The 24,979-nt window shown below is 37.0% G+C and overlaps 2 protein-coding genes and 1 pseudogene across 4 annotated transcripts; 1 reads left to right on the top strand and 2 right to left on the bottom strand.

Annotated features, from left to right (window-relative positions):
* The first annotated feature begins 207 nt into the window (after positions 1 to 207).
* Positions 208 to 9,346, top strand: LOC113318781 (paired amphipathic helix protein Sin3-like 4). Of its 3 annotated transcripts, XM_026567030.1 has the most exons (26): positions 208 to 325; positions 430 to 490; positions 594 to 686; positions 1,087 to 1,251; positions 1,362 to 1,545; positions 1,640 to 1,738; positions 1,827 to 1,994; positions 2,077 to 2,326; positions 2,494 to 2,630; positions 3,184 to 3,259; positions 3,347 to 3,376; positions 3,611 to 3,861; positions 3,942 to 4,096; positions 4,505 to 4,632; positions 4,739 to 4,993; positions 5,103 to 5,447; positions 5,574 to 5,795; positions 5,892 to 5,986; positions 6,393 to 7,001; positions 7,169 to 7,269; positions 7,357 to 7,495; positions 7,588 to 7,740; positions 7,853 to 8,013; positions 8,106 to 8,217; positions 8,332 to 8,513; positions 8,846 to 9,346. In XM_026567030.1, exons 3-25 carry the CDS (start codon positions 613 to 615, stop codon positions 8,488 to 8,490), a joined length of 4,068 nt encoding a protein of 1,355 aa, XP_026422815.1. In that variant the 5' UTR covers positions 208 to 325; positions 430 to 490; positions 594 to 612; the 3' UTR covers positions 8,491 to 8,513; positions 8,846 to 9,346. The 3 variants fall into 3 exon arrangements, with proteins under 3 accessions (XP_026422815.1, XP_026422813.1, XP_026422814.1); XM_026567028.1 differs by having other exon boundaries at positions 5,103 to 5,795; XM_026567029.1 differs by having other exon boundaries at positions 2,080 to 2,326; positions 5,103 to 5,795.
* A 1,400-nt stretch (positions 9,347 to 10,746) lies between these two features.
* LOC113315099 lies at positions 10,747 to 12,279 on the bottom strand (annotated as a pseudogene).
* Positions 12,280 to 17,226: 4,947 nt separating this feature from the next.
* LOC113319063 (DExH-box ATP-dependent RNA helicase DExH15 chloroplastic-like) lies at positions 17,227 to 23,655 on the bottom strand. The gene is made up of 16 exons (XM_026567362.1): positions 23,069 to 23,655; positions 22,805 to 22,980; positions 22,501 to 22,614; positions 22,210 to 22,318; positions 22,044 to 22,130; positions 21,624 to 21,742; positions 21,347 to 21,527; positions 20,563 to 21,162; positions 20,211 to 20,489; positions 19,582 to 19,788; positions 18,996 to 19,361; positions 18,669 to 18,905; positions 18,310 to 18,530; positions 18,103 to 18,202; positions 17,861 to 18,007; positions 17,227 to 17,682 (listed from the first exon to the last, which is right to left on the bottom strand). Exons 1-16 carry the CDS (start codon positions 23,546 to 23,548, stop codon positions 17,584 to 17,586), a joined length of 3,522 nt encoding a protein of 1,173 aa, XP_026423147.1. The 5' UTR covers positions 23,549 to 23,655; the 3' UTR covers positions 17,227 to 17,583.
* Positions 23,656 to 24,979: the final 1,324 nt, after the last annotated feature.

The raw sequence follows: 24,979 nt of genomic DNA on the forward strand, positions 1-24,979 counted from the left end.
AACAACATGATCACCCACCGGCCAAAAGTCCCATGGATCTGGCAAATTTGGTGGGCTTTGCTCTCCCTAATTATTCTTACACTCCAATTCTAGGCCCATGGACCGGACCCAACCTTTCAAAAAGGAAAAGGAAAAAACTTACTGATTTGTGTTTTTTCTTCTATACTTTACCTCTGTATATATAAAGAAGTAATCTTCCTTTGTTTTAACGCTCATATGTATTTTTTTTTTTTCACTTTCAATGCAAAACCTTAACCTCCTCTCCTTACAAGTAGTTTGCTGCTCAGCTTTCCTTTTTTTACTTGTAGGATTCTCCCTCTCAAAGGTTTTCAATCTCCCACCTCCCTCTGGTTTTCGGTGGTAATTTGTCGTTTTCGTTTTGATTAAGCGAACTCAACTAACTAATCTTGTTATCTTGTCTATGTGCAGATTTGAATTGAAAAATTCGGTCTGGGTAGATCTATTTTCCATTGATTCTGTGATAGAATTTGTAAGTATGATAATTTGTTTGATTACTGATTGAAGATTGAATAAGTTTGGGGGTTTGTATTTTTCAATTTGGGGATTTTAATTTTTTTTTTTTTGTTTGTTAGATAAGTTGTTGTGGTGTTAATGAAAAGGTCTAGAGAAGAAGCTTACATGGGTTCTCAAACTAAACGACCTGCAATATCGTCTCGAGGCGAAACGTAAGTCTTTTTAATTTGATTCTTTAGATGGCTTAATTTGATTTTGTAATGAGATTAGCTGAAAATATGAAACTTTATAGACTGATGAGTTTGATGATTCTTGGTATTTTGAATCTGTAAATAAAGGCGTTTCATTGTGTAGTTTACTGATTGTTTAAGTGATTAGTTAAATTGACTTTGTATGGATGGAATCTAGGTCTAGTTAGTTTATCAATTAGTTTTTTTTTCTCGAAGTGGTTTGGATTTAAGGGAGGGGTATGTTGCATGGACTTGTCAGTTTTGTTCATGTTTCTGATCGAAGATTAAATGTAGATTTCCTCTGGAGTTATAGCTACAGGGTTATCTGTACTCAAATTGGTAGTCTTTATTTTGATCTGTGATTGGTGCTGGTTAACTACAGCTCTGGACAAGCTCAGGGACCTGGAGGAGGAGGAGGAGTAGGGACGCAGACACTAACAACCAACGATGCCCTAGCGTATCTCAAAGATGTAAAGGACATGTTTCAGGATAGGAGGGACAAATATGATGAGTTCCTGGAAGTTATGAAAGATTTTAAGGCTCAAAGGTTCTATTTGTCTTTCTATACTTGTTTTAAATTCCACAAAAATGCATTCTTGGGGTGTTTTAGGGGTGAAAATTTACTATTTTCCCTTCATTTTTGTTTGTTGCTCTCAGAATTGACACAACAGGGGTTATAGCTAGGGTGAAGGATTTGTTCAAAGGGCATAGAAACCTTATTTTGGGTTTCAATACCTTTTTACCTAAAGGTTATGAGATAACCCTCCCACTTGAGGACGAGCAACCACCAAAGAAACCTGTAGAATTTGATGAGGCCATTAACTTTGTTAACAAAATAAAGGTAACAAATTTGAAGTTAGTTGATTTTTGTAGACGGTTTTAGTTTTGATCTGGGGCTTTTCATCCAACTCGTATTTTATTTTTTTTATCTTCAGACACGATTCAAAGATGATGACCAGGTTTACAAGTCATTCCTAGATATACTGAATATGTACCGGAAAGAAAACAAGTCCATCGCTGAGGTTTATGCTGAGGTAAATATTTCTTTTCGCACTTGGTCTTAAACCAAGGGTGAAGTGAACTCCTGGAAATTTACTAGAAACTGAAGTTTTATTCTTGCAGGTAGCTGATCTTTTCCAACTTCATCAAGACTTGCTCAAGGAATTCAAACATTTCCTACCAGACACAGACTCTACACAGCATGCTCCATCGGGCAGAAATTCATCTTTTCCTCGACCTCATGAGAGAAACTCTGCTGTTACTGCTTCAAGGCAATTGCATGGGGACAAGGTAACTTTCTGAATCTTCAATCTAAACTTGTTGTTTGCTTTCTGAATCCTCAAGCCAGTGTATTATTTACTTGCAATACCAGCAGAGGGAAAGAACTACAACATATCATGCTGAGCGTGATCTCAGTGTGGACCGACCTGATCCTGACCATGAAAAAGTAATGGGAAAGGAGCATCGGAGACGTCCCGACAAGGAAAAGGAGAGAAAAGGAGATCGTGATCGTGTTGAAAAGGATCCTGAGCACAAACGAAAGTTTAGGAGGGCTGAAGAGACCAATGACCCCTTTCTCCAAGATGGGGAAGGTCCATATGATGACAAACCTTCCTTGAAGAGTGAGACATCAGATACATCTTCTAAATATATGGAGTTTACTTGCTTTAGCTACTATTTATTTAGTCCTGGTGGAGGGTGAAATATATATTTTTCATCTTCAGTCTGACATATAATACTGATGCGCATACTGAGACTCTCGTATTGTTTTCTATTCAAAATATTGCAGGTGCTTACCCCCAAGAGTTTTTGTTCTGTGAAAAAGTCAAGGAGACGCTAGGCAATTCTGGTTTATACCAGGAATACCTTAAATGCCTGAACATCTATAGCAAGGAAATTATCACGAGAGACGAACTGCAAGGCTTGGTGTGTATTACACTAATATATGTTTTTCACTCTGTTAAAGATTTTCTGTACTTCTTTTTGTGCCATCCCGGTTTTCATTTATTCTCCCTAGCATTTGGTTTCTGCTTATTTTACCGTGAGGTCAGTAGTCTGTGTATTGCTTATATGCTTGGCGTAATAAAACTTGAGGATCATTTTAAAATGAAGCACCAATCCTCCTTGATACACGTGTTTTAGTAACTTATGATGCGTTATCTCTATGTTCTGAATAAACCTTTTCCTTAATCTTCTTATTGATGAATTTGTTTATGTACTTGCATATGCTGGTTCTGATTTTCTATACATGTTAGATAATTAGAATGCGAAAGTAACTCTCTTTGGTTCTGGTTATTCTGGAGAAAATTTTCCTCTGGTTTATGTTACATTATCATTTATCATGTACCTTTTGAAATAGAGGGATAGTTATTTGTTCTGTTATTTTGTTTTTTTGCTTGTGTTTTCTAAGACTCTAAGCTCCTTCTCTAGATGTTCATTCAATGAGATTTAATGTGGAGTTGTTGCTCCTTCTTTTCAGGTTCGTGATTTACTTGGAAAATATCCTGATCTTATGAATGGGTTTGAACTATTTTTGTCGCGTTGTGAGAAGATTGGTATGTTGTTGGAACTAGTAAGACTTTCAGTTTTGGCTATAGCCTTTTTTTTTCCTTAGATGTTTCTAATTTATATCTTCCCCGCAGACGGGCTTTTGGCTGGCGTCATGAATAAAAGTAAGATATGATTAATTCCATATGCTGTAGATTTCGCTATAGAGGTTTCGTATATCTTTTGGAAAGTGTGTCATTAGTTCTTTGATTTAAAAACTTTGAAGGCTGGACCACTTAAATCTTGATTGTCTATTCCATCTACATTGTGTAATCAATTTATTATTAGTGTTGTTGGAAAGTTCTGAAGCCTTGTTATGAATGTGCCGCAAAATCTTATTATCCTCTTGAAAATTGCAGAATCCTTATGGAGTGAAGGACATGTGCCTGGACCAGTGAAGGAAGAAGAGAGGAATAAAGAGAGGGATCATGACAGAGATGACAGGGAAAAAGAGAGAGATCGGGAGAGAGAGAGGAAGAGAGTTGATAGAATTGCAGGTCACGAGGCTTCGTTCCTAAACAAGGATAAGTATATGGCCAAACCCATATCTGAGCTCGACCTTTCTAACTGTCAGCGGTGTACACCGAGTTATCGCCTTCTGCCAAAGAATGTAAGCGATTTTCACCGTTGATTCCTCCCCTAACCATTTTTGTTTTTGTTCTGATACCCATTTTTGTTAATTGAGTGCAGTATCCTATACCCTCAGCCAGTCAACGGACAGAGCTTGGTGCTCAAGTTTTGAACGACTTTTGGGTATCAGTGACTTCAGGAAGTGAAGATTACTCCTTTAAGCATATGCGGAAGAACCAATATGAAGAAAGTTTGTTTAAATGTGAAGATGACAGGTAATGTGCATTTTCTGCAACATTGGTTTGCTCTATACCGTTGTTTGTTTTTAAACATGTGGTGAGTTATTACACTGCCTGTTTCCAGTTTCTTCTTGTGAACCTTGCAAACGAACCTTGCTTTGCCGGTATGCATGACACAGTAATTGTTTGTAGATAACTAGAAGTTAGCGACACCAAAAACAATAAACTAGTTTGCTTGACGAGTAACTGCTGCAAATTAAGTTCCTATTAGGAGCATGCTACTTATTCACTTGTAACGCTTACTTTGTGCAAGTAGAATTGAAGAGAATTCTCTCTGATGCCTTAACCTCTTCTTCATTAAAGGCTTTGTTAATTGCCAATGTTGTGGTTCTGAAGATTGACTTTGATTTCTCATTTGGTATATAACATTTCATATTAACCCAGATTCGAACTGGACATGCTATTGGAGTCTGTGAATGCTACAACAACACTCGTCGAGGAATTGCTGGATAAGATCAATGATGATGCTAGTGAACTGGATAGTCCAATACGTATTGAGGATGAGTTTACAGGTTTGGAGATGGACTGTGCTTTCATCTAATAGTCGAACTCATGTTCTTTCCTGTTGGTAACCTTTTTCTAAGAACATGTCTATTTTGCTTGTTTCTTTTGTCATAGCCTTAAACCTGAGGTGCATTGAACGTTTATATGGTGACCATGGCCTGGATGTGATTGAAGTGTTGCGCAAAAATACATCTGTTGCACTGCCTGTCATACTAACCCGTCTGAAGCAGAAACAAGAGGAGTGGTCAAGGTGCCGTTCAGATTTTAACAAGGTCTGGGCAGAAATATATGCTAAGAACCATCACAAATCACTGGATCATCGTAGCTTTTATTTCAAGCAACAAGATGCCAAGAGCTTGAGCACAAAAGGTAACTTAAATGTCTCATAATTGGGCTTAGCTTATTAATTTCTCTTGTCTATACCCATGCTTCCTCTGCTCAGCCAGTGACTTTACTCTCATATGCGGTTTTGCCTCAGGTTTATTGTCCGAGATTAGAGAAATCAATGAGAAGAAGCGTAAAGAAGATGAAATGCTAGTTTCAGTTGCTGCTGGTAACAGACGGCCGATAGTACCAAATCTGGATTATGAATACTCTGATTCTTCGATACACGAAGACATATATCAGCTTATCAAATTCTCATGCTCTGAAGTTTGCACGGCTACTGATCAGTTGGATAAAGTAATGAAGATTTGGACAACCTTCTTGGAGCCCATGTTCGCCGTTCCTCCTCGAACACGAGGTGTAGAGGACACAGAAGATGTTGTCAAGGATAAGAATCATTCTGTCCGAAATGGTTTGGCAATTTTGAGGGAGATTGAAGGTATATCTAGTGCTGACACTGCCATTACTAATTCCAATCAATTAAATCACCTTAGCAATGGGGATGGCACCTTCGTATCTGAAGGAAAAAAATTCCACAAGACTAAATTGGTAAATGGGGATGCAGATAAAGAAGATCTTCGCGAGCAAGATCGAAGTACCCACAAGAGTGATACTTTCGGTAATACTTCACAGCAGGGGAAAGTCCAGACTAATGCCCCCATGTGTGATGAAACTTCAGCAGCCTGTAAACAAGCTACTTCTAATCCACGGCTAACTGATTCTAATGCCTCCACAGTTATTAGAGGAGATCAAAGTCTTGATAGAACTAATATGGAAATTACATCTGGTATGCTGCTTAAATTCACCATGTTGGCGATTTTAATCACCTTAATGACTGATTCTCCAACTATGTAACACTTACTTCCTTCTTTTGGGTGACAAGGGCATGGCACTACTCCTTCCAGATCTGTTGTGGCCAGTGCTGTGGAGAGTGGGCTTGAGCGGGCACTTCCTGCTGAAGCGTTACCTTCATCAGAGGTATAATTTTTCCAATTATTTGTTCACATCTTAATTTGCTCCCTTAAAACATAAATATGCGCATCTGTTTGGTTGTTATAAATGTTAAAAAGCATATCAAGATTTTAGAAATCCAGTAAATTGCATGGACTATTATTTGGTGCTCTTGTGCATACATTTGTGAACTCATTCTGGTCAACCATTTTGTGCAATTTTATCTTTGTTATAAATGTTAAAAGCATATCAAGATTTTAGAAATACAATAAATTACATGGACTATTATTAGGTGCTCTTGTGCATACATTTGTGAACTCATTCTGCTCAACACTTCAACCCAGTGAACATGGAGTCACTTGCTCAAGTTTGCATTTTGTGCAATTTTATCTTTTATCTCAGTACTAATCAGAAAAGCTATTATGTTTTGTAGAGAGGAGGTGATAGTTCGAAACCAGGGATATCAGCTAATGGTTCACTGATGGAAGGAACCAAAGTATATCGGTATCACAAGGATTCTACTGGGCACCAAAAGATAGAAAGAGAAGAGGGTGAATTATCACCAAATGGGGATTTTGAAGAGGATAACTTTGTTGGCTATGGAAGTAGTGGGCCAGCTAATAAAATCCGTACTAAAACAAAAGATAGTGCTGCAGTATCCAAGGATGGACAAGAAGTTAAATGTCGTGTGGAGGCAGCAGGTGATAATGATGCTGATGATGAAGGTGATGAAAGTCATCAAAGGTCAACTGAAGACAGTGAGAATGTTTCTGAGACTGGTGAAGGGGTTTCAGGTAGCGATTCTGAAGATCACGAGGGAGAGGAAGATGCTAAGGTGGAAAGTGAAGGTGAAGCAGAAGGTACTGCTGATGCACATGATGTTGAAGGTGAGGGGTCATTACTGAAGTTTTCAGAGCGGTTTCTACAGACAGTAAAACCTCTTGCTAAACATGTTCCTTCAGCATTAAAAAACAAAGAAGGGAAGGATTTTCGAATATTTTATGGAAATGATTCCTTTTACGTGCTTTTTAGGCTTCATCAGGTGAGGGTTTTTTTCCTCCTTGTTTTCTTGTTTTCTTCATCGGGTAAACTATGTTGTGGAGTTTCGCCTTTGTATTTTGTATTTTGTCAGACATTGTATTTTGTCATCTGATTTTGCTTGCTTGTTTTCTTGCTTATTCATCTGATTTTGCTTTTGTATTTTGTCAGACATTGTATGAGAGAATATTGTCAGCAAAAACAAATACTTCATCAGCTGAAAAGAAATGGAGAGTTTCGAAGGATACAAGCCCTCCTGACCTCTATGCCAGGTTGTTTAGGTGTTGATGTTTGTAACTCATGATCTGATGGTATACTAACTGGATAACTAATTTGCGGTATTTCTTTTTGACTTACAGATTTATGAGTGCCCTATATAATCTACTTGATGGTACAGCTGACACTGCGAAGTTTGAGGATGAGTGTCGTGCTATTATTGGAACCCAGTCATATATTTTATTCACACTAGACAAATTAATATTCAAACTTGTCAAGCAGGTAACTTGTACATCTTATGCTTCTTAATTCTTTCCTTTTTCTTGAAGTGGGTTTGGCTGTTGCAAGATTCTTATGGATTGTGTTTTTCTCAGCTTCAAACAATTGTTAGTGACGAAATGGACAATAAACTTCTTCAACTACATGCATATGAAAAATCAAGGCAGCCTGGGAGATTTGTAGATATAGTTTATCATGAAAACACCCGTGTTCTTCTTCACGATGAGAACATCTATCGCTTTGAATATGTAAGTTTTCATTACGGAACTCTTTGTGTCCTTTATTTGCTACATGTACCACATATTGTATTTCAAAGGGGGGAGATAATAGTATGTCATTGACAACTTTTCTCTTTTGCAGTCTTCAAGTCCAAACTGCTTATCCATCCAGCTGATGGAGTCTGGGAACGAAAAGCCTGAAGTCACTGCCGTAACCCTGGATCCTAACTTTGCATCCTATTTGCACAATGATTTCTTGTTAGCTCCTACAAAGGAGGAGGTGACTGATGTCTTCCTTGAAAGGTAGAGAGCTGCAATGGGTCTTTTCAAATATATCATTATTTTTATAAATGGGGTTCACAACTTGCACACTACTAATAATATTGATTTTGCAGAAACAAAAGAAAATTTGCTTGTGAAGATGAATCATCTTTAGCATCTGAGGCTATGGAAGGTGTTAAATTAGTCAATGGTCTTGAGTGCAGGATAGCTTGCAATTCATCGAAGGTATTCTGCCCTGTTTGATAGTGTCAGTTTCTAATAATTGAAATAATTCTCTGAGTGGATTGATTGCACTTCTACTTCTTTTGTCCTAAATTAGAAACTATGTACTCTTGGCAGGTCTCATATGTTTTAGACACAGAAGATTACTTATATCGCACAAGGACGAGACGAAGAAGTCTTTCTGAGGATAGATCCTCATGCCATGGCCAGGCCAAGTCCATGGATGGTCATCCGGCTCGAGTACAGCGGTTCCACAGATTGCTATCTGGATCTTAGTCTCCTTTACGAAAGGTGTAAAGGTAAATTGTTTTGGTACTAGAACTTCTTACTTGTTTATTTGGGTGTAGTATAAACTCTGCATGAATTAGGTCCAAACAATTAACGAACTAAGCGAATATAGAAATGATTATTCCAGTTCCACCATTTAACTATCGGAATTGGTCTGAGAGTGTGATGAAAACCAACTAGCTTTATCAGGTTCATGTTTTGAGCTTTTCGGTAGCAGAACCATGAACGTCCCTGTGTTGGTCGCAAAGTAGTAGAAAGGACAAACTAAAATCTGGCAGATTAGACTGATTATAGAAACCAAAATAAATCAGCTTTATGTTTGTTTTTTATATCTATTTTACAGGTAGTACTTTCTTACATTCGGATTGCTGATGGTCCCTGCCTTCTGGACCTTCACCTCCACTGAGCAAAGAACTTGCACTGAACCACAAAAATAGAATATTCTTTGGCGTCATCAAGCAAAATAGCTCTTGATTAGAAGCTTTCTATCAGATTTTTTTCCGATACAAGTCCTGCCAGAATCCATGCAGTATTAGGGAATGCTTGCTGCCATTGTTGCTGTCTACAGTTGTAAATGTAATTTTTATAGTTCTTAAGTTGGCTATCAGAGCCACCCTTGTGTAAATAGTGTGAGTCTTTAGTATTCACATCTTCTGAGGGATGTAGGTTCATTATATTTCTTTGATAACTATTTTTTTCTAGTAATCTGTCCAGAACAGATAACAGTGGCATATAAATGTACCTGTTTTTATTTCATCAGAATTGCTAGACTATTTGTTGATGCAACTTTGATAACCAATACATATATGGCTATAAGATTGGTTAATACAAATATTTGCTAGAATATTCTGGAGTGATTGTTTTACTAGCATTCGACCATGCACTATTGCATTGGTTTGACAAACTCAACCTATAATTTAGCTATCCAACATCCAATTCCTTGACGTAATTATTGACAAACTCAGTATGCAGCTTCTGCGTAAGCTATCTATATGGCATGGGAATGTTGCTCGGTCAACCCTGTCCGGACTGCTTACCCAGCACATTGTTCTCTTTTCTTAGTTCTATTAGGTATCACACTCATACCTAGCTTATATGCTCAAGTAATGCATCTTCTGCTGCGCACTACTTTGGAACCTTACACACAAAGTTGTGTGTTTGTCCATATATTTCATTTCCTTTCATATATATAAAAGAAACTGCGTACTAACGAATATTCAACAAAAGATAAAAGATACTAAACTTTTCTATAGAATGCTATTATTGAGGCGTCACATTTCATTAGAGGGACGTCACCTAATAGGACAAAAACGGGTCACCCATAAGTAATATCAAAAACCCCTTATCTAAAATAATTTTGTAATGACTAAACAACCCTTATTTAATTAATTTTAATTTAATTTAATTTAATTAGATAAAAATTAAATTAATGAATTTTGTTGTATACTTGGTGAATTCTGGGACAGTTTTTGTGGGAAGAAAAACTGGCCGTAAAATAAACTTCTACGGGTGGAAATAATCCAAACCTGGACGTAAAATCACTTCTACGGTTGGAAATAATCCAAACCTGAACGTAAAATCACTTCTACGGTTGGAATTAAAAGAAAACTAAACATAAAATCAGATTCTACGGTTCGAATTAAAAAGAATATGGACGTAAAATGAGCTTCTATGGTTGGAACTAATTCAAACCTGGACGTAAAACTACGTGCAAATAAAATTCTACGGTTGGAATTGATCCAAACCTGGACGTAAAATCACTTCTACGGTTGGAAATAATTCAAATTTGGATGCAAAATCACTTCTACAGTTGGAATTAAAAGAAAACTGGATGCAAAATCGGATTCTACGGTTGGAATTAAAAGAAACCTGGACATAAAATGAGCTTCTACGGTTGGAACTAATCCAAACCTGGACGTAAAACTAAATGCGAATTCTACGATTGGAATTAATCCAAACCTGGACGTAAAATCACTTCTACGATTTTTAAGTTTTTATTTTAGTTAAAGGGTAATCTAGACATTTTTATATGCGTTAGGATATCCCATAACCATTTTTCTGGACATTAAGAATCCAAGTGAAGCCCCTCTATTGGAGTGAGACGTCCAAATAATAGCCTTCTTTCTATAAACATAAGTATTGGGTGTATGCTAAAACTTGAAAACCGGAAAGAACCAACCATCATCACTAATTTCATGTCTTTAGCTACAAAAATAAACATAACTCTTAACTTAATATAACCACAAAGATGTCAGATAAGGAACCTCAAGATGTTTAGATAAAGCAACTTAGGTTGTCTCTCTAGTTCATCCTCTTGATAAGTTTGTTAATGTAATCTTCACGGTTTCCTGCATCGCCTCCTTCAACATAATGGTTTCTCTTCTTCTTGAGCCCACCCAAAGGTGCACTCAGCTTAAAGGGCCACAGGAAGTTGTTTGCTTGCTTGAAGTGGGGACCAACTGTCATGATCTCATGAATAAGATCTTCAATGCAGATGGTTCCATACTTTCCCAAACCCTGCGATTAATTTACAACTTCTTAGAATCATCAATGCAAGTTTCCAGAACCGCTAAAACTTGATATCAATCATGTGAATCGTTTCAAACCTGTTCGATAATGGAATTGTCGGTCAAAGCGGTTCCTCGCTTGTTAATCTTTCCATAACCCCTTTTGTAGATCAATTCCTTGACAGTCTTAAGATTGGGATATCTATAAGATTAGACAGACAATTCAAATTAAAGTTAAAATCCCACCACAAAAACTGAACATACATAGATGCACCACAAAACCAAACATCAAGAAATCGGAAGATACGCACCCATAGATAACGTAAGGCCCAACTCTTTGCAACATCTTTAATGTGGCTTTGTTCACCTTAAGAAATACTCCATTAAAGATCTGCATTCAGAAGAAATGCATATACATTAAGGCCAACTGTTTTCTCTGCAGAACTTGTCAACATAAAATGGCATTTACAAAATAAGACTAAAACCTAGTTGTCACGGCTTTCTACCAGATCTTACAACACGCAGGTCCATTTGGTTGTACGTAAAATAATAGTATTTGTATGATACTAATTTGTGTTGTCAAAATACCTCTGACATGAGGACATAGCTAACCACATACACCACCACAGATGTCTTCACATTAAATAGAACCATGAACTAGTATGGTGTTTATAACTATCCTACTCGGCCTGATGGCATGATGAAATTGATAAATGACTACTTACGGAGTAGAATGTGGGTAGAAACAAACATAATCTTACAAAAGTATGGTGTTTATACCTGTCTTAGACGCAAAAACTGCAAAATCTTTTTTGATTTTGAGTTGATACTGCAAAACAACAAACATGAATTAAACACTAAATTAATGTCGGGAAATTAAATATGTTTAACAAATAACAAAATATATATACCCTCTGATTCGAACGATAAAGATTAGCTTAGCTTCTGGGTTAACGTAAAATCCTCCTCTCAACTTCGCCTCACGCTTCAAATTGATTAATTCCCTTTCCTACACAATCAAAAATATTTCATCATTTAGGTGAAAATGCATATTGAAGATGATTCACATGAATTGAAGAAAATCCTGAACTATTGACCTTTTCGATGTATTCCTGTCCATTTGGTTGTAAGTTTTCTGTTCTCACTGTTCTTCTTCTTGGAAGCTTCGAGTTCTTGCTTCTTTGCTAGTTCACATTCATCACTCCTCCTCTGCTTCTTCAAAAAGGACTCTGGAACCATGGGCCCTGCTTTGACTTCTGTGGCCATCTCTTCTCTGTAGATCATCCATCCAGTCAATAAGTATAAAAAACAACAATTAAAAAATCTAGCAACTGTTGACTCCATCTTAACTACATTAGATGCGTATGAAACACACCAACTATTGGAATATAGGTGTAAAGATAGTTGTATCCTAACCACTCCACAAATGGAAGCTTATAGCTATTTCAAACCATTACTGGGTTGGCTGCGCACATCTATTCCCGGCAAAGAAAACATATTATGGGATCTGTCAATCAAACAGATCCCAAAAACAGAAAGATTCAATCTCAGAAGCGATAGATCATAATTCTATTCCTAATTCAAGTTCTAGCTACTTCATATCAATTAAGTTGTCCATGGCAAACAAACATATTAGGGTAAACCTAATTAAAAAGGGACAAACCCTCCCTTTCATATGACAAGTTTATCATACAATAACAAGAAGACAAAAAATGAAATCACAATGGGATATCTCAACCACCATCTAATACACTCAATTTGAGGCTTAGAGTAGGAAAAAAAAGTCTAACTAATCTTTAGCCATTCCAAGCTAAGCCCTAGATTCTTCAAAATCGTCAATCACTATACTCCGATCTTTCACAAACTCTATAAACCCAAAAACCTCAAAACCACTACATAAAACGAAACAAGGAAATACCAATTGGTCCTAAAAATAATATATTAGAGACAGTCTAGTCCAGTGGACCTAGTCAATTGTCTGTTTGGTCCTATTTGGTAATATAAATTATAATTTGGTCATAAAAATTATGGTTTGGTCCTAGAGTGATGTCATGGATGATGTAAATATCACCTTGTAGTGGCAGAAATACCCTTTTGGATAAGGACCATATATATAGTCAAAAAGTAAGAGAGAATAAATCATTCTCAGATTTACTTTCTCTCTCATCTTTCTAGATCTAATCTCTCTCTCTTTTTCTTTCTTCTTCTTTTTTCTCCTGTTAATGGCGTCTCCATTTTTTTTCTTCTATTTTTCTTCCTAGTACTGTAAACGATGGTGATGAAGGTGAACATGATGAAGAAGATGAATACGATGATGTTAGTACTGTTGAATACAATTATTTTAGGGTTTTTCTTTTCTTTTTTTTTGCTGCTGTTGACGATGAAGATGATGAAGAAGATGAAGATATGTTGTTGCAGATGTTGTTGACGATGAAGACGATGGTGTTAATCTTGATTTTGATGATGATGATGAAGAAGAAGATGAAGACGATGGTATTAATCTTGATTTTCTTTTTTCTGCTGCTGTTGACGATGAAGATGATGAAGAAGATGAAGATATGTTGTTGCTGTTGTTGACGATGAAGACGATGGTGTTAATCTTGATTTTGATGATGTTGATGAAGAAGATGAAGAAGATAAAGATCTGCTACTTCTACTGCCGTTGATGATGAAGACGGTGGTGTTTTTGAAGACGAAGATGTTGCTGCTGTTGTTGAAGACGACGAAGATGATGAAGATGATGCTGCAGTTCATTCCAGAAATGAACTCTGTTTTTATATGTGTAACGATCCTCAAGCTCGTCAACGCTTTTAGATCGGTTAAGGATTGACCTAACGATGATCAAGAGAAGATTAAGTCGATAACGACTCGATTAGTTAATATAGATTTTAACTAATAGAAATTAATCTAACAACGATTTAGATACGAAACTAGTATCGCTGGATAGATCTCAAAAATTTACGTGGAACGGGCTACTCGAACATGTCATTTGGATACTATACGAAGAAGGTACCACTGGATTAGTGCAAAGGGTAAAATCGTCATTTCACGGATAAACACTTCAAATGTAATTCAGACACGTTGTGGCAGGGATTATCAAAGCAATTTCGTGTCATAGTGAGTCTTATCTTCAGAAGCCGATTTAAGAGAAATCAGTTTTCTCTTATTATTTTCTCTTCTTCTTTCTCTTTCCCCTGTTCTTCATCTGTTGAGAGTTTGAGAATTAAAAGTGAGGATTTTGAGATCGAATCAAGAGTAGAAACATCAAGGAAGGGTTTATGGTGGTGATGATTGTGTTGTGGTAGGTTCTTAGTTAAAAGCAGTGACGAGTTATATGAGATTAAGTTAGGGTTTTCTGAAGGATGAAGATTGATTGAGGATTCATGGAATTGATTTGTGTATTGAGTTCCTGGTGGAAGAAGATCGAACGGGTTTGTGTTTAATTAGAATTTTGAAGTTGGGTCAATAATGAATCAGAGAGTTAGGATTTCATGTTCTTCCCCAAGTTAAGAACTAGGGTTTTGGATATCGAATGAAGATTCAATTTGGAGTTAGACAAGAAGAAATTGAAGTCTGGGTGGGGTGATTTGAGAGGTGAATCGAAGTGTGGAACTCAGATTTGAAAGATAAAAGAATTGGGAAGTTTTGGAGTTTCTTGTGAATCAGTGAGGATGATGAAGATTGTTGGGTGTATATGGTTTTGAGATGATTGTTCAATTGAGGCAGAGGAAGAAAGATCTTGGCCTCAGTTACCTGTGTAAAACTAATTTGAGGTAATTGTTTCTCTGAGGTGATTCAATTTAGTTATTCAGTTTGATTGTTTGATTATTTGTTAATCGAAATGGAGATTAAATGACAAGGTAGATAGGTGATTAAATTGTTGTTGTTTCTGAAGATGAATGTTTGTTGATGAAACTGAAAATTGAGAATAAATATGAGATAGTTATTTGGTTGAGACTATGGCCTGAGTTAGATTGATGCATAGAATGGTTGAAGTTGCAGGATATGAGTGATGTATTACAACTGGTGATGGTGTTGTTGTGTTTTGACTGGCAATTGAAGTGAAGAACATGTATGATATGTATAAAGGTGGTGGTTCTGTAATTGTTGGTGGTGTTTAAGGGATTGTAGTGATGAGTAGAATTAAGTTAGCAGTGAAGGTTGTTTAATTGGCAGAAAGTGGATTCGGGTCTATGTGTATGAGTTATAGATGAAGAGTTGAGATAAGTCTGGTGACAGATGAATAAGAATCAGTTAAGAGTTGAGATGGCAGTGGAGCTGAAATTGCAGGTGGAGATGTCATGGCTAGTTAGATGAGATGACAATGGTTGTGGTGCTGCTGATATGTATGTGTGTTGGAACTGAAATTGAACTGCAGAGAGTGGTACTGGACAAAGTAAGTGGTTTAAGGGTGTATGAGCTGGACAAGAGAATTGGAGTTAGTAATGGAACCGAGTTTGAGTCAGTTTGGTGGGTGTGTAGTTGTTATTGAAATATTACAGGGATTAAACTTTAGGAACTGGGTATTGTGATGTATTGCCAAAAGTGCAAATGGAGGATGAAGTAGTTTGTGATTTGTGTAGAACTCTTGGAGTTGGTTTGTGCTGTTAAGATGTATATGCTGAGTTGGTTGTAATGCTGACATAGCAAAGGGTTTAGCAAAAGCTTGCAATTGCCAATTAAGGTAAATAGATTTTTGTAATTGTAATTGTGTTATAAAGTTGCTTGAGATGTTTGAGTTTGTATGCATATATGTTTTGGTTTAGACCTATTAGTTATCCTAGTCTGTTTAGCTGACTCAGTTCATTTGACCGAGTCGAATCGGGTTTGACCCACTGAGTCACTTGTCTTGACTTGTTGACCATTGACCCTGGACTTTGACCCGACCTTGACTCTTTTGACTGACGTTTACTGTTAGTTGACCCTTGGCCATCACTTTGACCGTTAGTTGACTTAGTTGGATTGGGCCTTAGATTAGTGGGTCGGATTAATGAACTTGGTCTTAGGATCAGTTTTCTTGATTAGACATTTTGGACCCCTTATGGTCCGAATTAACCTTTGGTTTCTTCTACAAAGTTGTAGATATTCATGAGACTTAACTATGGACTATAGAATCAATCTAATTGGATTAGTTCAACCTTTAGATATGCAAGAGATGGATAATAAAGAAGTGTAGAACCATAAATGAGCTTAGAGCAATTAGATAGACTTGTATGATTCTTATATGAGCCATTTTGGCTATCTTCTTAGACTTCTTGTGTGATTAACAGTTAGTCTATTTAATAACAATCAATTCAAAGGATGAACCAGTGGATCGTGGATCTCGAGGTAGGCGTGGCTTGTCATCAAAAGAGGTCGGAATACTTTTAACTCTTTTGAAACCATTGTTTGTTTCTTTTACAAAAGTTTATGTTTAACAAATTCATGCATTATTTGATTGTGCATTGTTTTATTTAAATTCCGAAAGTATATAGAATACGCTCCTTCATTTTGGTGTGTAAGGAATTGGTCGACATCAATGCATAATATTGGATGTGTAAGGAATTGGTCGACATCCAATATATTTCATTGTCAATGTATACAATTGGATGTGTAAGGAATTGGTCGACATCCAATAATACGTTGTTTTGTCGAAGGAGTTAGTTCCATATACCATGATTGTTTGTTTCTGTATTTTGGATGCCATTTAGTGTTTTGGGACAAACATGATTTATTATTGGATGTGTAAGGAATTGATCGACATCCAATAGACTTCATTATCAATGTATAATATGGGATGTGTAAGGAATTGGTCGACATCCGATATATTCATTGTTTTTCCAAATCATTCCAATGATTACTTGAAAGTTAAAGTTATTCCTACTGGGCACTCTGTGCTCACCTTTTCCACTTTCAGTTTTCAGAGACAGATCAGAGTTGCGCAGCGAAAGCCACAAGTGTTGAATCCTTTAATTAGTTAACTTCTGCTATGTTTATTATGTTGTTTATTGTATCTGTAAACCAAATGACTATTGTATATGTATCATTTGAGAGAAGTTCATGTATATATATTCTGAGTGGGGTTAGTTTTGGGATAAGTTTTGTAGCACATTTCTTAATTGAATGTTTAAGTATTTGAATTAGACTCGTAGTGCCTCTTTATTTAGTTAATCTCTTGGATTAGTCAGCTGCTAGCTTAGGGGGCGCTACAGTGTTCGAATTCAAACGAGTCAGATGGTTAGAAAACAACCTGTAAGTTTAAAGTTTATTGTTAAGGCCCAAAGGCAAAGAATGTTACAAGAACAGAGAACCTTTACACATGCCAGGCACCTAAAACCCGACAATCCCACAGAACTAGACCAGAGATGTTGCAAGATGACTTCCAGGGCTACTTCTCGGACTTTGATTTACTAAAAAATGTTCTCCGGTTACGTATCTGGTATTCTGATTTTACAACTTCTCATTATGCACTACCCATTCGAATGCCGCATACATCTTACACTTTACATTGCAAAATTTGATAACATTAAACTTTTATCGAATCAGCGCTTAAATATGCTAGTAATGGGGATATACCACGTTATTACTTACACCTCTAACCAGCAAGCTCGCTTATTGGAGGTCGGTCCATGACATTAGATGCGGCCAACGCATTTTTTTGCAGAACTGGGTCAATATCAGGCAACTTAGGAATCTGTGATCAAAATATAGTATGCATGTTAAAACACGTATAAGAATACACATATACGAACTTCGTTATCTTTATTCTTCTTCACTTCTTGTTAATTTTGATCGAGCACTATAAAACTTTCATAGGAATAGGATTACACGAGTACTTTAGACATCTAATAAATATTGAGATTAGCGCATACCTGAACCAATAAATCGATTGTCCGTCTTAATAGACGAGCTAAATCCCCGTCATCCATTGCACAATCCATCATAATTTCTCGCCAAGTTAAGCCAGAGGCCCAAGCTTCGATGATTCCAGCAAATTGACTATCCAATGCACAAGAAATCTGTAACAAAATCGTAATTACATTTCATATGTTGTGAATAATAATGTAAGGTATTTATGCAAAATATCAAGAAAGCCCTTTTCCGACAAGCTCACCTTTACACCATGTTTTTCTTGGAGCTGAAGAACCGAACTTCTTTGCTCATCCAGAAGCTTGATCAAGTTTAATACAGTAGCGGACGGCTCATATACGTAGCTGCATAATGACATCAGCAATTTCAGCTCGGAAAGAAATCTGAATGACTTGAGGCAACATTAAAAAAGTAGAAATACAAGCAACTGAAATAAAGATAAAGATAGAACCTATTATTTTTCCATGGACGAAGTTTAATTCCTTCGGAAACTAGACTTCCACAGACAGCAGCTAATTGAGCTGGCTTTAAATCTAATAATATTTTATTCCGGAGCACCATAGCTAGCCAGAGTTCATTTTCTCCTCGAATGGCTGCCGCTGTTTCACCAAGTGGAAATATCACGTGTGTATTTTTATCCAAAGCTCTTGCTTCATGTATGACATTGCTGATCTGATACAAAGAGGAGATGTTGTACACATCATCATATGTAAATGAACGTACTAGTCAATTTCATACACCGAGTTTTCCACTAAAGATAGCTAACAGTTCATCAGCTCTTAAATGGAAAAGAAAACGTAGTTGAAGTACCTGCAAAAACTCCTTCCACCCAGATGGTTCAATTTGCTCTATTCTATTAGTTAAGCGAATTGATCGAGCCCTTAGTCGTTCAATCTTTTCCTTGGTAAAGTTGGTCACGTCAATGATCTTCTTATATTCTTTGAAGCCTTCACTACGCGAGATTTTTTTCTTCAAACGAGACACCGTAGTTCTTTGCTTCGTGTAACGTTCAAGAGCATCATGGAACACTTGTGACCTTTCTAGCACCTGATCATTGACATTCATTAACATTTATTAACAACTTACATAATATTGCTTGTATTTAACAGTTCGACAGAAAGAAGGGAAAAGCTCTACCTCATCATCTTCTGAAAGGCTACTCAAGACTGGCACATTCAAACTCCAAGACCATGTTTCAAGAGATCCTTCCTTACGCCAAAGACCTCCAAATTCAGACTCAGACAGCTTTTCCCAGTCAATTTCTTCCTTATCAAGTAGCGACTGCATAATTTCTCGAGGCGAAGCATCACCCTCAGCTAGAGGAGCATTGGGAAAGCCCGTGCTATAAACTGTCTTAATCGACTTCTGTGTGAAGAGATACCAGGAATTATCTGAACCAAGAGCCACGTAATAGGACAACTGGGCATCAAGTTGTCTGTCACTATCTCCAACCTCCAACTCATTATCCACAGTGTTTAGTTCAAAAGAGTCATCTGCATCAATCTGTCATGTAGGATAAATAGCATTTTAAACTGCAGTTGAATCATACGGATGCTACAGGATTCTCATCAACTCTAAGTACCTAATCCTTAGATGGTGGAAAATAAATGCCAAAGCATATATTTGCTTTTCATCGAAGATAACTAAGAAAGGACTTCTTTCAAGTACTTTTTGAAAGAGTCAAAGACACAAGAATAATAGTTCTTTTTGGAACTTTGCTTACCATGTTCTTGACTTTAGAGCTAGAGAGTGAATCAACCTCGCCCAAATAAACAGCAGGGACTAAATGCATAAACCCTTCACTATCCTTGTGTTGCAAGCATAGAAAAGGTAACTGCCCATCTTCCAACTCCTTCAATATAGGCTTCAGAGCGGCCATTCTTTGTATTTCCATCTCTCGTCGCAGCTTCGTCCGAAGTCGTTTTTCTGCCTGAAAATGCAATTGCCTAGCATATGAATTCACAGTTGTTTGAAAATAATAATATCTTTCGCAATGAAGTTAAAAAAACACATCAATGTATACAATCAATATTGATAGCTAGGGTGAGTGCTATATGACCTTGACCACACTGTGGGACGCAGAGTTGCTCTGTGTTTAAGTAGATCTATAACTACTCGTATAAACCAGAGAAATGTATCCAGTGTACCATATGTGCGACTTGCTAAACAGTCTACATTAATGTTTAGCAAAAATAGAAAAACGAAAACGCTTCAATGAAGCATTTTCACAAGATTATAGAAAAACGATAACGCTGTGAAGAAACAGATAACAAGGTAAAGATAGTAACAAATGAACATACAGAGACTTATTTTGCCTATTGGTTCATGAAATGCAGTGATGAGTGAGTGTACCCGTAATTCTTCCTGCAATGCATGTATCTCCTTATATGCCTTCGCAGACATCTGTTTTCGGCTTTTTTCATCAATAGCAGCATCAGTAACTTCAAGAGTTAAGAAGTCGATCTCTTTTTCTATTTTGGCGAGCTCTTCTTGGGCAGCAATCATGACATTGCTTCCAACATAATTCCCGAAACTTTGTTCAATGATCTTCCTAGCTTCATCCAATGTCCGCTCTGCTCGAAAGACTTTTGTTTCATCTGTCTCCTTCGATCTACGAGTTACTCTTGCACCCTGTACACAGCAAAGAAAATGTTATTTACTGAAAAGCCTAGCACTAATACAAAGTTAAGCTTTCGGTACTTACAGAGAGGAGGTTTAGCACCATTCCATACGAAGCAGTAAACTGCGACACAAGAGGCTCTAGTCCAGAAAAGAGAACCTTGCAGCCTTCTTCAGCTCCTTCATTGGTACCTTGAAGAAGGACAACATGACCCTTTTCATCGATACCTCTACGGCCAGCTCGACCAGCCATCTGAAGAAGTTCATTTGGACTTAACTGGATACGTCCAGTTTCACATCTTTTGCTAAGAGAAGAAATAACAGCTGTTCTAGCTGGCATATTGATCCCAGCAGCAAGTGTTTCCGTCGCGAAAATAACCTTAATCAGTCCTCTCTGAAACAACTCTTCAATAAATGACTTCCACAGGGGTAAGCAACCAGCATGATGTGCTGCAACCCCTTGCCTCAGACCTTTCACAGAAGACTCTCTGATGGCATCAGGATATTGAATGCGAAACTTCTTCAATGCTAGATCAACTTCAGCCATCTCACACTCATCTAAAAGCTTGCAGTCTTCAACATACTGAACAGCTACATCACACCCTTTCCTACTAAAAATAAACCAAACAGCTGGCAGCATATCCCTTGCCCGAAGGTGCCATAATGTGTCTCTAACCTGTGGAACCTGGATAATACTAACTTACATTAGATTACCGACTGTCCTCGTCTTAGTAAAGGTTAAATGTCTGAAAGTGAACAGCGTATGTAGTTTATAAGTGAAACAAAACAAGTCCACATCTTTTTCCGAAAGATAGAAAAATGCAAAGGAAACTGGGTTGGAAATCATTCTACTAATGATATTTCTGTACCTGTGACCGGCGAATGCTGTTTATGTCATTTTTAGAGAGTGCCGACTGTCCAGATACATCCGAAGCACTATTATAGCGCCGGTCACTTTCTCGCCTTCTTGAGTTCCTGCCTCTATATCCATCTTCCTTGAAAGGTTTAACTCCCGCAGCAGAAAGTTGTAGATAATTGAGTGATAATTTCCTTTTGTGATAGTAATCAGAAGCTAAAAGTTAATGAACAATCATATAGTTTACAGACACAAGGGAAAAAACACAAAAAAAGGTGAGCAAGACGTACCTGTTCATGGTAGTTCCTTTCTCATTAAGAAGAGGTGACAAAGATTTTTTTGTAGAGAAATGCCAAGTCAATGGAACTGGTCGTTTAGTAGATGTTACCAGCTCTGTTTTACCATGAATCTAGACAAAACCGAGAAAATAATAAATGCTATGAATTAGATAAGTTAAGTCGGGGTAATGCCTATGAGCTTGCAAAACATCCAAACATTAACTTATTCGAAATCCACCTGCTATAATTTTTAAAGATACACACACTTTAGATTAACAGTTAGCTAGGATTTAACCTTGAGCAATTAAATAGTATATGGAACGAGAGGGATAATGAAGTAATGAAAATACATGGATTAACAATGATATAATGTAGGGCTTGTTATACAACTTAATATTCAGCACAATTAAGGTCATAGCAATTGCATGTTACCTGCTCAATCCAACCAGCCAGTTCATCAGCATTGGCAACTGTGGCCGAAAGGCATATAAGCTGCACTTCTTTAGGAGAATAAATCACCTGAAATTTGCAACGCTTATGAGGACTAAGAAAAGACAATCCTAAGATGCATAGTTTAAGCATTGAAATAGAGACTCACTATTTCTTCCCAAACTGTACCCCTGTAGATGTCACTGAGATAATGAACTTCATCCAAAACAATTGCATCGACGTGAAATAATCCACTACCAGAAGAATCGGTCCCAACACTGTAGTAAAGATGAAAATGAGCCAAACACAGAAGTTCCCTTTCTCAACTAAATCAACCAGGAAAGTTTGAAAATTGCTGAAATAGAGATGAACTAAATGCCTAGCCTAGAGTTTTAAGAAACACTTCTCAGACCACACTAAGCTCATCAGTCTTAACTTGAACAAAACAATAAAACGGTACCTCTGATACAACATATTCCGTAGAATTTCTGTTGTCATAATCAATATGGGTGCGTCTTTGTTAACTGCAGAATCTCCGGTAAGTAGACCAACATTACTTTCACCAAACGTATCACTGCAAAAGAGAAAAAAAACAACAACAAAATACGCCACCTTAAAGGCCAATCATCTTGCACATAAACTGCTCAAGTTCATACCAGTGGAACATAATCTGAAGTGCCGGACTCAACTAAAAAACATTTGCTATCAAGGAGCAAAGAATCCAAGTACTTAACACAAACAGTTAACATACTAAACATTTATACCGAAAATCTCTAAACTTCTGATTAGACAATGCCTTCAATGGGGTTGTATACAATATTCGCCTTCCCCTCGCAATCGTAGCTACAGATGCAGCTTCAGCTATCAATGTCTTCCCACTACTAGTTGGAGCAGAAACTACAACTGATGAACCTCTTAAAAATGCTTGTATAGCCAATCTCTGACACAAAATTCAAGGTAAAATCAACAAACAAAATATATGCAAAAATCAAAACTTTGAATGCAAAGTTAAATTTAACAATAAAAACCTGAAATTTATCGACACGAAAGTCGTAAATAGAAGAGAGTTCATTGTAATCAATAATCCCTTCACCTAATTCTTTAACATCGTTACAAAGTCTCTCTACTCTTTGCCATTTATGTTCTTCATATCTCGATGACGAAGAAGAAGATACAATTACTGAATCACTTTCTTCTTCTTCCTCATCTTCTTCTCTATCCGCATCAACAATGAATTCTTCATATTCCTCTGCAGCAACATCATCATCTTCATCCTCATCCTCCTCCTCCTCCTCTTCTTCAACATCAGATACTCGCCCCTCTATTGAAAAATTAGACCTTTTTCTAAAGCTATACAATTTTGTCGAACTTATCTTCAATGTCAGGACTCTTGTTCTGGCAAACCCTAGGTTTTGATAAGATGGGGTTGGGAAGAAATTGAAGATGGGTTTTGAAGATATGGATATACAAAGAGGAGGGGTCGAACAAAGTGGAGAAAGAATCTCCATTTTTGAAAGAGAGGGGGGGAAAAGAGCTTTGTTTGAGCTCTTTCTATTTCTCTCTTGGATTTTGTTTTGGTGGGAAAAAGAAAATCTTATGTTCTTTACTGAATTATTATCCAATCTTCTTTTCTCATTTGGAGTTATTAACGGATAGTTTGAAGTGTCGTACCCGCAAAATTTAGTTAATAAAAGTCAAAAATCAAATCAATCTGAGAGCATGTTTGACTCGGTCTGAATCGGACACGGCTCACGATCTAAATCAGACCTTACCCGTGATTCAGATCCGTTTGAGTCGGGTAATAAAATACCCTTGATACATGCGAACAAGCCACTAACTCAAAAAAACAAACTTATCGAAACATATCCAGATGAGTCGGGTGATTTCAGTCGGATCCAGGTGAGTTAGGAAAAACGAACTTGCTCTTAAATACTAGATGACCGTGCGGTGGAAGGCCGACGATGAAAAAGGACATGATCAAAAGTCATCTCTACACACTTCATATCAAATCATACATTTTACAGCCAATTCACCCACGCAACCACCACTTAATTTCACAAATGTTAACACAAAATCCTAATGCATCACAAATACGTCATGGTTATCTGACTCATCTCACATATCATTAACCAAAAAAATAAAGTGGTAATTGAATTATTGTCCCTCATTTTGATGGGCCTTTACAAATATCCCTGACAGATTTTACAAATGTCCCTGATGGCATAATTGAATTTTTTTCTAAAAACCTAATTATTATAATTCCTTATTTAGTCTTTCTCATCTCTTCGTTCTTCTTAAGAGAACAAATCCCGTTCTTCTTCGCATCGCTCCACCACCATCTTCTCCATCGTCCCCCCCCCCCCACCACCAAAATTCCTATCAGCGCCACCACAACTAGCACCACCACATCCATTACGTCCACCACTAGTATCAATAGATCTATCACGATTTTCTTTTGATTTCAACTGATTTCATACAGATTCAGAAATCGATTTGAGTTTTTGGTTTTCGATTTTTGGTAATTTCGAGTTTGGATTCAGGATTTAATCGAACTATCATCAACAAATGACTTCTTTTTCTTCTTCTTCTTCTAAAAACTAAATTTAAAACCAGATTCAAATAAATTGGGATCTGATTTAAAATCAGAGAAGTAATTAATAATGATGACGGTGGTAGTGTGGCGGCAAAGGCGGAGGTATGTATTTGAATCTATTTACGTTTTTGTTTTGAGATCTGAAACTGCAGCTGGTTGAAGAATGGGTCTGTATTTTTGTATAACTAAATTTCTTCTAATGAATGTCAAAATGGATTAGAGATAAATAGATGTATGTTAGGGTGCAATTGAGCAGATTCACAATTAGATGAATGTTAGAGAAGTGGTGTTTGTTGAGGCTGAAATAGGAGCAAGCATAGGATGATGTTTGTGGCTACTGCAATGA

The sequence above is a fragment of the Papaver somniferum genome, chromosome 10 (genome assembly GCF_003573695.1).
Source record: "Papaver somniferum cultivar HN1 chromosome 10, ASM357369v1, whole genome shotgun sequence".
NCBI lineage: Eukaryota > Viridiplantae > Streptophyta > Magnoliopsida > Ranunculales > Papaveraceae > Papaver > Papaver somniferum.

Excerpts from the sequence above, each read along its gene's own strand:
- LOC113319063 (XM_026567362.1), bottom strand. The coding sequence starts at position 23,548 with ATGGAGATTCTTTCTCCACTTTGTTCGACCCCTCCTCTTTGTATATCC. Across the intron at positions 21,743-22,043 it reads TGGCTGGTTGGATTGAGCAG|ATTCATGGTAAAACAGAGCT; the intron begins GTAACATGCAAT and ends GGTTTTGTCTAG. Across the intron at positions 18,203-18,309 it reads CGTCCATGGAAAAATAATAG|CTACGTATATGAGCCGTCCG; the intron begins GTTCTATCTTTA and ends GTCATTATGCAG.
- LOC113318781 (XM_026567028.1), top strand. The coding sequence starts at position 613 with ATGAAAAGGTCTAGAGAAGAAGCTTACATGGGTTCTCAAACTAAACGA. Across the intron at positions 3,377-3,610 it reads GGCTGGCGTCATGAATAAAA|AATCCTTATGGAGTGAAGGA; the intron begins GTAAGATATGAT and ends TGAAAATTGCAG. Across the intron at positions 4,097-4,504 it reads TTTAAATGTGAAGATGACAG|ATTCGAACTGGACATGCTAT; the intron begins GTAATGTGCATT and ends ATATTAACCCAG.